Consider the following 11,612-nt stretch of genomic DNA (forward strand, 5'->3'; position numbering starts at 1 on the left):
CTCTTCCCCCTTAAGTCATATCATGACTGCATGGTTTATTGCGAGGCATGTGCTCTACCAATAACAATTGCCCAAATTGTTATTTTATTGCCCATCTACTGTGTCGTTATTTCAGATGTAGAAAATCAAAACTCCGATTTTTTATAAAGGTAGCACGGACAAAAAGAGAGGGCAATGAAAACATGGTGGACTGTAAAAGGCAGAGCAAAGCCAATATATCAATCTCACAGAAAACATTAGCACGTGTTAATAAATCATAAAGAATAATAATGAAACATCTTTAACATACCGTCACCATTTATTACACAAAATTAACTTTGAATATGCAGGGTTTAGATTATATAGGTTGGTGACAATAGAACCATTTATATGAGCAGGATGAATTCCTTATAGAAAGAGCATATGATTTTAAATTAGCAGCATCTATATAATGAAATCGGGGGAATTCATTTTAAAATCCATTTTTCCTTAAAATTTCAATATGAGCAACATACTTTGGTAGCAAATTAGCCTGAGCAAGTAACAGGAGTTTTACTTGTTAGGGGAGTTTTTGGATTCATTTCCCTAATAATTGATTATTATTTAAATGCAGTCTACACAGCGTAAGTGGTGACAGTAACTCATATAACTTAAATACATGGAATTTATTAAAACATACACATATCAAAAAAATACACCATACTTAAACGACATTTCAAAAGAGCTTTGAAAAAAAATAAACTCAATAGCTGACACAAATAAAATGAAATATTTCAGCTACTACAAATTAAAAGACTTTGACAGAGGAAACACCTGTTTTAAGTGTGTCCTTGTGATAAAAAATAATTAGAACTTGAAAGACATTTACATACAAGCATCTAAAAATATAACTAAATTGTTTGGACTAAGAGAAGAGTAGTTAAGAGACATGCTAGCCTGCTTTGGCATTTGCACTCAAACACAGGTCCCTAGTTATAGCGTTATGACCTTAACTCTGAATGTGTGTATGAGCAGCTATCTGGTATGACTTTGGGTCTAACAGCGTCCTCCTTTTCCTCCTGTCTCAGACACCGAAAATGATTCTGAGGTCAGCCAGGGAGAGTTTCGTGAAGGTGCTTCCTGTTCCTGACAGCACATTCTGGGCCAGCTCCTTCTTCTTCCCCTGCAAAGTGGAAATCTTCTCTTCCACCGTGCCTTCACACACAAACCTGGAACAAGATACCAACACAAACTATTGATTAACACACGTACATAACACTAAAATACAGGAATGAAAACAAGGCATTCAGTAAGTTTGACTTACAATGACCAAGCATTCAAATTAAATTGTGTTAAGATTTAATTAGAGCTGTGAATAAAACATTCCCTCAAAACAAACCTTTGTTGTTTCACTCCTACTTACATGATGTGTACATTAAAATTTGATCTCTTTAGACAACTTGACTGTATTTTGTTGTCAGCTTCTTTATGTCATTAGTTGATACTTGTTTCAATATATTTCTTGTCCCATGAAGTAAGAGTAAAAAACAGAACCCACATGCATACATCAAATGTCCTGCTGATTCATTACCTGTGGATGGTGACGTCTTTAGTTTGTCCAACTCTGTAGATTCGGTCACAGGCCTGATCCTCCAAAGCTGGGTTCCTGTCAGAGTATTCAATGTTAGTACAAAACTCCTTATTACACTGACCATGCCAAAAAGATTCCTATTTTATCATTACACATCATCTGTTTGTGAAGACAGAGCCCCTGCAAAAAAGCAGCATGTCATGGCCAGCCCAATCCATTGAAAACCTCCTGAATGTGATCAGGAGGAAGATGGATGGTCACAAGCCATCAAACAAAGCCGAGCTGTTTGAATTTTTGCGCCAAATTGGCCTGACGTCACGCAACAGCAATGTGACTGGTGGAGAGCATGCCAAGATGCATGAAAGTTGTCATTTAAAACCAGGTTATTCTGCCAGATATTGATTTGTGAACTCTTCCTGAGTTAAAACATTCGTATTCTGTTTAAACATGAACTTGTTTTCATTGCATTATTCGAGCTCTGAAAAACATCTTTTTTGCATCTTTTGGTTATTTTAACAAGTGATCATTTTCTGCAAATATAAGACCTACATGAGAATACTTTATTTAGAAGTTGGAGAAATGTTGTTTACAATAAAACAAAAGTTAATTTTGCTCAAATATAAATGTATAAATAGAACCAGAGAAAAACATGTTTTTGCTGTGGTCTCTTATTTTTTGTCCGCAGCTTTATTTAAAGTAACAATCTCGAATATTTCAGTTTCGTGCTCTTGAGCGCCACCCACTGGCGATAATTGATTATTACAGGAGCGCACTTCAATAACTGGGCGCCGCTTGTGATTTTTTCCGCAAATGTCGCCACAGACACCCAGTCCAAAATTCTACTATATACTGCAAATGCAAAGGTGGGCCATAGGCTTAAACACTATTGTGTTAACTCATTTTGTCATAGATAGTGACTTAAAAGACATTTATTTAAATTAAAAAGTTTGAGATTGTTACTTTAAGTGTTTATTTAATGGAAAATTATTTGTTTGCTAAATGTTTTAAAGGAATCACAGTTGAAATTAAAGCGCTGAAAGGGTGAAGAGAAGGTTAGTGTCAGTCAAAGCATAACCACTGGAAGGAAGTCAAGTTTCAGTTCAACTGAAAGTGCTTTAAGTAGTTAGAGGGTCAGAAGTTCAGCAAAGGTTCAAGTCAAGAAAAATAACAAGATTGAATTAAAAACAGCACCATTAAACAAACACAAGCCTTCGTACTCTTTGTATTTATCTCTCACCAGTGCATATCAATGAGGAAGAGATGATTCCCTCCAATGAGATTGAGTCCAACTCCTCCAGCGCAAAGAGAAACCAGCATCACCTTTGGCAGACAAACAGAAACATGAATCATATATTAATGCGTGTCTCTCACAATAGGCTTAATGTTACACTGGTCTTGTTCCAGTTATATTGTGTGATAAAACAATGGGCTTACAGGCATACTTCCTACACACACTCCACACTTTAGTCAGCTGATAATTATTGAAAATATAGGCCTGTGACAGTTGATGAATACAAACCTTTAACAGCAACAAAAATATTAACTTTGTTAAAGGTTAAATTGCTGTCTGGTGTTTATATATAATAATACATTACTCTTATTAATGTATTAGTAGTAACAGGCCCTAGTGATGCGTTTTATATTTAGGGTCAGGAGTTTTGAGATTTACCTGAGGTCCTTTAGGGTTAGTGTTAAATTCTTCCACCAGGTCCATGCGGCGTTTGGGGTTGACAGTCCCGTCAATAACGCCGTACCTCAGGCCCATCTGCTTCAGGTGAACGGCTACAATGCGGAGCATGCTGGTCCACTGGGACACGATCACGCTACACATTACCAGAGAGGTAGCGAGGTTAGAGATCGTGTATACAGAGGAGCATGAGACAGACAATCTTCCTCGGCAGATGGAGAAGTTCTTAAAGTGCCAAGAAAACATAAATTTTGAATGTCAACATTTCCAACTCCCTCTGCTGAGGAAAACTATATGACACAGTGGAAAGAGGAGGTGGATTGAAGTTGTTTGGCAGATGTTTCTGTCTGCCAAAGGAATACTTTGGAACTTTTTCTGACGGAATAAAAGATCAGTAAACTCGAGCACATTTGGTGTAGGAGGGAAACTTGTGTCAAAGTTGTTGAATGTTTTACCTTCTCTGATCAGCACTCTTCTGCCTGATTGCCTTCAGCTCAGAGACAATGGCAGAAATCTGAAAATTGTGACAGAAGACTTGTTAAATTATGATAAAAGAGAGAGAGAGTTCACATATGACTTTTGACTAAGGTTAAAATCTGTATAAGAAATGGTAGCCCACCTTGGAGCTCTCACTGGTGTCCTCAAATAGCTGTGAGGGGAAGCGAGTGCCGTTAAGTGCCACGGTGTCTTTGGGGTCAGGGCCCGAAGACGAGGGGCTGGACGAGAGCGACAGAGCATTGAGCTGCTCCTCCAGAGACAAGACAATCCCATCACCTTGCAGCTCCGTCGAGTCAAGAGTCTGAGAGGAAATATGTTTACAATTCAGGATATTTATGTGTGTCTTTTGTGATTGCAGTCAAAGCAGGTAAGCCGAGTCAGAGTATGTGAGTGTGTGTGTACCTTCTGAAGGAGTGACAGGTGACAGCAGCACTGTCGGAGACGCAGCAACAGCGACAGGATGTGGACGGTGCTGGACGCCTGCTGGGGCTGCTGGGAGCTGGACAGAGCAGTGTCAGCCTGGGACATACCAAACTCATGAGCCACTGGGGAAGGGAGAAACAAACACATTATTATTATATTATTTAATTAAAAAGCAAAATATGATCTTATTTACTTTTTTTATTTTGTATTCAATTTGTTTATTTAAAGATATAATTTTAGATTTTCATTTACGTAAATGTCTAAAAAGGAAAACAACCGTCAGCGAGGAAAATCAAGAGTTACAACCGAAACAGAGGGAGCCAACCGTAGACGTCTGGTTATCTGAGATGTAAGCACCCGCAATTACCGTTTATCGCCATAGGGTGGCGCCAAATAGAACGAAACTGAGAACTTCGAGATTATGACTTTAAAAAGCAAAATATCATCATTACGTAATGATAGTTTCTCAATATGTGCTTTTAATAAAATCTTTGTGTGCAAAACATTGACTGCTCAGGATTGGGGGACGAATATAATACCACACAATCACATGCGCCACAATAAAACTATAAAACGAGCAGATATCTCACCTTTGTCGAAAGGATTGGAACCGGAAGTGTTTCCCTTCTTCATGTCATTTCCTTCATGTCTCTTCAGATAGTTCTGCAGAGTGGATCTAGAAAAAAAAGAAGACTTTACAGCAGCCCAACTCTTTATTTAAGCAGTAACACATATTACGGTCCGAGGGAAACCCTAAGCATCCATGATTGTAGTCTTTAAAGGGGAGTATTTATTAGTCCACATTTCTTTCTTATGCACTTTTCAATGCTTTTGATGGAAGGCATCATGAGATCAAAAAAAGTTATGTGGGCAATATCTCAAGCAGTTAGGAAAATGCAAACATAACACAAACAACACAAAATTCTGAGGAAATTTACATTTGTTGTTCAAATATTAATGAGGGAGCAGCGGGAGGATGTTTTTATCTCCTTCTCTTGCCTAAAAAAATGGTCCTGTGTGTGAGCAGAGCAGCATCAATCTCGAGCATTTTCAGAGCCAGATCGTAGTTTGAAACTCTCTCAACCAAAAAGGGAGTTATTACAAAATAAAAGACAAAATGAAAATATGGGAGATGTTCTGTCATAAATGTTTGCTTAAAATAATCAGGGAAGTTGTCATGTTACCTGGATTGGGCGAAGACAACATCATACACAGCCTGTTCATTCGGGGACAGTTTGAGTTGATGCACCTCGCAGGTCCGATCGGGGAGAGACACCTGAAACATTAAACATCTCACCTCAGCCAGAATCTAGAGTGTGTGTGATTCAATGACAAACTAGCAAGGTGTAGCCTTCGCAGTAAGTGTCCTCAATGTAATGTTGTCATAAGTATAAAATGTCTGTCTGTCCCTACCAGAGGTTTTCCGCTGGTGTCCAGCTGGGTTTTGGTGCGTCGGAGCAGCAGAGTCCTGGTCAGGATGTTGAGTCTCTCTCTGCCTCTCTTGGAGCCGTTGTCGACCTGAGCTTTCCACAGTTTGAACTCATCAAATGGAGCGCAACGCAGAAACCTGACACGTGGGCGGAGAATGACCGTGAATAAGCATGGAGGAAGCATGTGTAAGAGGAACGATTCTTTAAACTCCTGTATTCACTGTGTTTTTGTCTCACTTGAGCAGAGAGTACATGTCCAACAGGTTGTTCTGGATGGGTGTGCCGGTCACAGCCCAGCGTGCACGAGCCCTCAGCTGACAGACCGCCATGGAGGTCTGCACTTTGGGGTTCTTGATGTTGTGGGCTTCATCCAGGATCACACGCGCCCAGGTTATCCGCAGGAGAGGTGCCGAGCGTGACGACTGAGGGAAACAACACGATATGAAGTGAACGTGTTTGTTTTTAGGTCTTATTGACAAGTATTACATTGACAGTATTTTCAATGCAACTGAAGCTTCAGAAGTAAAGCTTTTAAATGTATTTAATTTAATGTATAAAGTCTTTGCTTTACATCAGAAACAGATAATACTCACCACAGCTTCAGCGTCTTTGCTGGGTTTCTCAGCCTCCTCTTTCTGGACTGGGATCTCCTTAGAGACCAAACTGTACGTGGTCACCACCACATCATGTTCTGCCAGCCTGAGAGAGGGACAGAACACACTCCATTTAGACTGAATTTGTTTGCTAAATAAATCCCCCAAACTGAATTTTGTCTTCAATGCGTTCTGAGTTCATGATTCAGTGTGTCAGAATGCGTCAGAATGCTAAGAGGAGGTCTTTTGTAACGCTTTCTCCAGTCAGGTTCAAAATGTTCTGCGCAGCTGTGTTCCTGTGTTTTCTGACACATTCAGACTTTAAAACAAAACAAAACAAAAAGAAATACAACATATATTTCTTCCTTTAGTGGTAAAAACAGAGTCAAATCCTGTGATGTGTATGTGTGCACGCTTCCTCACACTTTGGCGCTTCTCTCCCTGTTGGGGCCGTGATACAGGTACACAGTCAGCTTTCCTGTCTTCACATGTCTGTCGATCTCCCTCTTCCAATGATGGATCAGGGAGGCGGGACAGATGATCAGAGTGCTTTTAGAAACCACCACGCTCGAGTCTGCATGATGAAAAAACAAACTAATTAAATTTGCATACTCAAAATATTTAAACTAAGATTTTCCCTTCATATTCAGACATAGAAATCTAATTCAAATATCAGTTGTATGAGCTGTAATAGTTACTTTGCTGTATCATACCAACTGAAGGAGTAAGAAAAGTCTGTAGTTACCAGCTTTGGACATCCAGCCCTCAGTCTTCTCCTCTTCCTTCTTTTCATCTTCCTCTTTTGCCTTCTTCTTCTTGGACAGTATGAGAGCAATCATGGTGAGGGTTTTCCCCAGACCCATGTCGTCGGCTGCAGTCAAAAAGAGAGAAGAAGAAAAACAAGAAACAGAGGAAAAAAACAATTATGATGTGAAGTCCTTTCAGAAATGTCATTTTTAAAGAACATATTCCTGGCTTAACAAACTGCTTTGTTTTGAGAGAGAAATTGATTATATTTTCAGGGAAGGAAAAGAGACCACTACAAATGTTACTTAAATCAGCATCTCTCTCTTCATGTCATGGCCAGCACACTCAAGATCTGAACCCCATTGAAAACCTCCTGAATGTGATCAAGAGGACGATGGATGGTCATAAGCCATCACACATAACACAGCCGAGCTGCTCCAAGAGCGGCCGAACGCCACCCAGCAGCACTGTGACAGACTGGAGGACAACATGCAGAGATGCATGAAAGCTGTGTTTAAAAACTCTTCCTGAGTTCACACATCAGTTTTCTGTTGTTTAAACATGAACTTGTTTTCTTTGCATCATTCGAGGTCTGAAAAACTTTATTTGCATCTTTTGGTTTTCTTAACCAGTCGTCATTTTCTGCAAATACAAGACCCCAATGAGAAGAAGTGAGAAATGTTGAACACAATAAAACAAAAGCTACTTTCACACAAACCCATAAATAGTAGAACCAGAGAAAAACACGTTTTTGCAGTGGTCTCTTAATTTTTTTTCCGGAGCTGTATGTATAAACGTATTTTTCTTTGTCTTGAGTTGAAATAAAAGATCTAAGAAGGTTTCTATGGCAACCAAAGGCATATTTCTCTCAAATCTTGATCACAAATTTGATTAAATCTGGAATGAGTATTACAAAGGCTTGCCTGAGGCTGGTAAAAAAGGAAAGACACTCTAAAATGTGCAGTTTTGACACACAACACGATACGTCAGAACAAATACATAACTCTTGGGCTTATTTTCACTCCTGAAAAAAAAAATGTACCATCTCAATCTCACATCTCACATGTTAAAGAAAGGAAATAAATGGTGAACGTACCAAGAATTCCTCCACAGGGATTCTGGGTTTCTCTCCAGAGCAGCCAGGCCAAAGCTCTCCTCTGATGGGCCAGGAGCGTCACCTAACCAACCAATCACCGGAGGACAGTTTTATTTATAGGTATCAAAGTGGACCGATCAAAAAAAGATAGTTTTCATATCCAGCTGCAAATGATGCGTCAGGCTCAGATGCCAGACAGCCCAGTTCTTCCACAACAAACCATTATTTGGAGAACTTGCTTTCTGCATGGGGGCTTCATCAGTTTTAAAAAGGAAAGTTACCATATTTAGTTTAAACAATAGTATGTCGACATGGCTGAAGTTCTGTAAAAATCTAAAAACTGCTGTCTGATATTCTGAGTGAAGTGTGTAACCTTGATTCCCCTGGGATCCGGAGTTTCGGCCTCAGCGTCGGGGCAGGACTCCAGGGATTTGTGGAGATGGTCGATGGCCTCGCAGGTGGCATTTTTCACTGCCAGCAGACGGTCGTCAGTCATCCTGCCTCCGTAAAAGGCCTGGGCCTGTGCATTAGCTGGAAACATACAGGAATGAGAGTTAGGGTGTTTGAACGAAAAGTGAAAGAGAAGACAAACCCATCAAAAAGTACAAAAAGCAAGGCATCAAATATTGGTCAGGAAAAGAGCAGTAAGAAAGCTTTACAGACACATTTTAATACACAAATTAAAAAGTTTTAAACAGTTCATATAAGATAAATGGCCTGAAAGAAACTAAGAAGGTCTTACCTCCATGCATCTGTGTGTATCCCTGGCTAAGCTGGAGCCCCAGGGAGCTGCCTGAGGCCTGGTGTAGTGAAGCACCCTGGGCTGGTGGGGCAGGGAGCAGGATGGTGCCGCCCTGTCGGCTGAATGGGTTAACCTGACTGACATCCCGACTGGCATCCCTGCTCGTAGATGCATCCTGGGATCCTGAAAGTGATTCTGAATTACAGTTGCAATAGTCAGCGATCGGTTCAGTAGAATGAAGTGGGTTCTTTGAAAATCATTCACACTGTACAGTGAGAGATTTACCAGGCTGAGAAGCGGCTTTGAGGCTCAGAGACTCCAGCGCGTCCTCCAGCTCTTTGACCTGAGTCCTCAACCTCTCACCTTTATCTGGTAGAGCCGCTACATTAACCACAGAGAGAGTGGCCTTAACAGGAGGGAGAAAGAGATGAGATAAACAACTGATACAGATAAAACCGACACATGGAAAATACAAAGATCCATCTATGATATCTACTGCTTTTCAAATCTGGCTAACCCAGCAATCATGTATTTCATAATTAGTCACTTGCTCACCTTTTTCTGTTCGAGTTGTGTAGTGAGCAGATTGCGCAACCCTCTGGGGTCTCCCTGCTGAGCTTGGGCCTTAGAAGCTGGGTTGAATCCAGGGAAGGCAGTCAGGGTCTTTTGCACAGCAGAGACAGGAGGAGTTTTCTGAGCAGCAGGTTTTACAGACACCACTATGACATCATCATCATCTTCGTCCTGGTGGCTTTTGGTTTTACTGGACTCTGATTGTTTGTTAGATGTGGAGCTCCTGGAGGCCGGGATGCTGGTACTGGGTGCAGATTTAGAGACACTCTCTTTTACAGCAGGGTCAGTCTTTTCCACCTGGCGAGTTTCTCCATTGGTAGGTTTCTGAAGCGAGTCCTTGTGAGGATCCTTTGACGTCTGGTTTATTTTCTCAGGATGAACAGCCTTGGCACTGGCAGCAGGAATAGTATTTTCTGCTTGTCCCTGCTCTGTGTGGCTCTCTTTAGCCTTGTCTGGCACCTTATCTACTGTTTGTTCCACGCTGTTAGCTTTGGAGCTGTTTTTGTCCTCATCTGAAACCCTCTTCTTTACCTTCATCCCTGCTGGAAGTTGTTTACCTCTGTAAGTATCTGCTGAATTCCCTTCCTTCTGTCCTTCCGCTGCAGCACCTACGCTCTCCACTTTTTCTGTCAGATAACTTTCTCTTCCTTTTGCTTTATGACCTTCCTCCCTGTCTTTCTCAAAACTTTTAGTCTCATCACCTCCCCCACCCTGCACCCTTCTCCTTTCAGAGTCCTTTTCTGTCTTGCTAGGGGCTTTAAAGGGGTTTCGGACAGGCGGCAGGCAAGAGGGGGGTAGCTGTGTGTCTGATTGAGGCTTTTTGTTTTCTTTCTCTGGCTGAAATGACAGAATACAACAGACATGTTAAAAATGGACAGCAGACAATTAACAAGGAAACTATTTCTGAGAGTAGGAGATCAAAGTTGACGACAGAGTTTAAGAGAGAAAAGTACACATATACAGCTAATTATTTCAAGATGGTAACAAAGGGTTTTTAAAATATAAGTGTGTATGTGTTGTGTGTAACAGGTGTCGTCTTACTGCGCTCCAAGGAACGTTTCCACACCACCTCTGGCCTGCTTTTTTACCAACAGTACACCGGTAGAACAACCTTAGAAAGAGGAGAATAAAGTAAGCATAAGGAAACTACAGACAGGTGTCTTGTCCAAGAGCCAAATCTGAATGTAAAGTTGTTTTGGGCCATAAAACCACCAACCTGTGGCTCTGCTGTTGTTGATTGTAGGTGAGAGCCTGGAGTTCAACCACTGAATCTTCATGATGGAGGCAGTGGGATGGTGTGATGCTGGGAGAGATGATAATGATGATAATGTCAATGCAAATCAAACACAGTAACCTTTAGGGAAGCATAACCCAGTTTAACCAAGCATGAATGAAGTTATAGCTGATTAAAGTGGGCAGTATCAGTATGTGCCTAAGAGATAACGTTAGCAAACCAAACGTATAAAGCTGTCAATTAAATTGTTAAAGGATTATACAGAAATCTAAGGAATAAACAGATGTTTCAAACGCTTTTGCTGGTCTAATGCATCTCTCTTTTGGTCACTTCAAGTTTCCTAAAACTTCCTTATTGGAAAAACCTGCAGCTTTTTCCACAATAAGAGGGTTTATAATTCCTGTCACTGCTTGAACTCATGTTGGACACACGGTATCATTTTGACGGGAAATACCCCTCCGTGATGTAAATACCTTGCCAGCTGACTGAAACCACAGCCTTGCTTGTCAACGCAGACGTAGAAGCTTTTGCCTTTATTTGGTCCATCTTTCACGCCGGTTTTTAACATACACACGCAGCCTGTATGGGGAAATAGAAAGCGAGTTATTAGGCAAAGAATATACACTTCAACTCACTGTAATTTTGTCACAGAAATGCCTAGAAGAAAAGGGTTTGGTTAAGTTTAATGTTAAAGCTAGATGGACCAAGAGAAACTGCCTTGTCATTCACAAAACAAACTGTATGTCTGGGAATAAAACATTAAGGTGACCTATGGAAACTCAAGACAATATCTAACTATCTATATCGTAGCAAAGAATCAACAACAATTGATTTATTTTGACTTACCGTGGACATCGCATATAATCTTTTTCATTGTGCCAACGCTTTCAGTTCACTCTCATTACTAACTCAACGTGATATTCAGTATTTTCGTATCGACCAATCACAACTGTCAGAGAACGTATCCGGTGTTTGAATGTCAGTATAAAATCTGAGGTTTACATTATATAATATAAACAATTATGTTAATGTTGAAAGGT

At 40.5% G+C, this 11,612-nt stretch overlaps 1 protein-coding gene across 1 annotated transcript; it reads right to left on the minus strand.

Moving 5' to 3' along the window:
- Nucleotides 1-331: 331 nt before the first annotated feature.
- ttf2 (transcription termination factor, RNA polymerase II) lies at nt 332-11,478 on the minus strand. The gene is made up of 23 exons (XM_069663057.1): nt 11,419-11,478; nt 11,046-11,151; nt 10,555-10,641; nt 10,380-10,449; nt 9,321-10,175; nt 9,051-9,171; nt 8,766-8,960; nt 8,397-8,554; nt 8,024-8,105; nt 6,926-7,051; nt 6,604-6,754; nt 6,181-6,286; nt 5,825-6,009; nt 5,571-5,724; nt 5,342-5,433; nt 4,748-4,833; nt 4,137-4,279; nt 3,856-4,035; nt 3,692-3,750; nt 3,219-3,372; nt 2,787-2,869; nt 1,550-1,624; nt 332-1,187 (listed from the first exon to the last, which is right to left on the minus strand). Exons 1-23 carry the CDS (start codon nt 11,444-11,446, stop codon nt 1,043-1,045), a joined length of 3,441 nt encoding a protein of 1,146 aa, XP_069519158.1. The 5' UTR covers nt 11,447-11,478; the 3' UTR covers nt 332-1,042.
- Nucleotides 11,479-11,612: the final 134 nt, after the last annotated feature.

This window comes from Semicossyphus pulcher, unplaced genomic scaffold, assembly GCF_022749685.1.
Source record: "Semicossyphus pulcher isolate SPU_LCO1_2020_fin unplaced genomic scaffold, fSemPul1.0.p SCAF_15, whole genome shotgun sequence".
Classification (NCBI taxonomy): domain Eukaryota; kingdom Metazoa; phylum Chordata; class Actinopteri; order Labriformes; family Labridae; genus Semicossyphus; species Semicossyphus pulcher.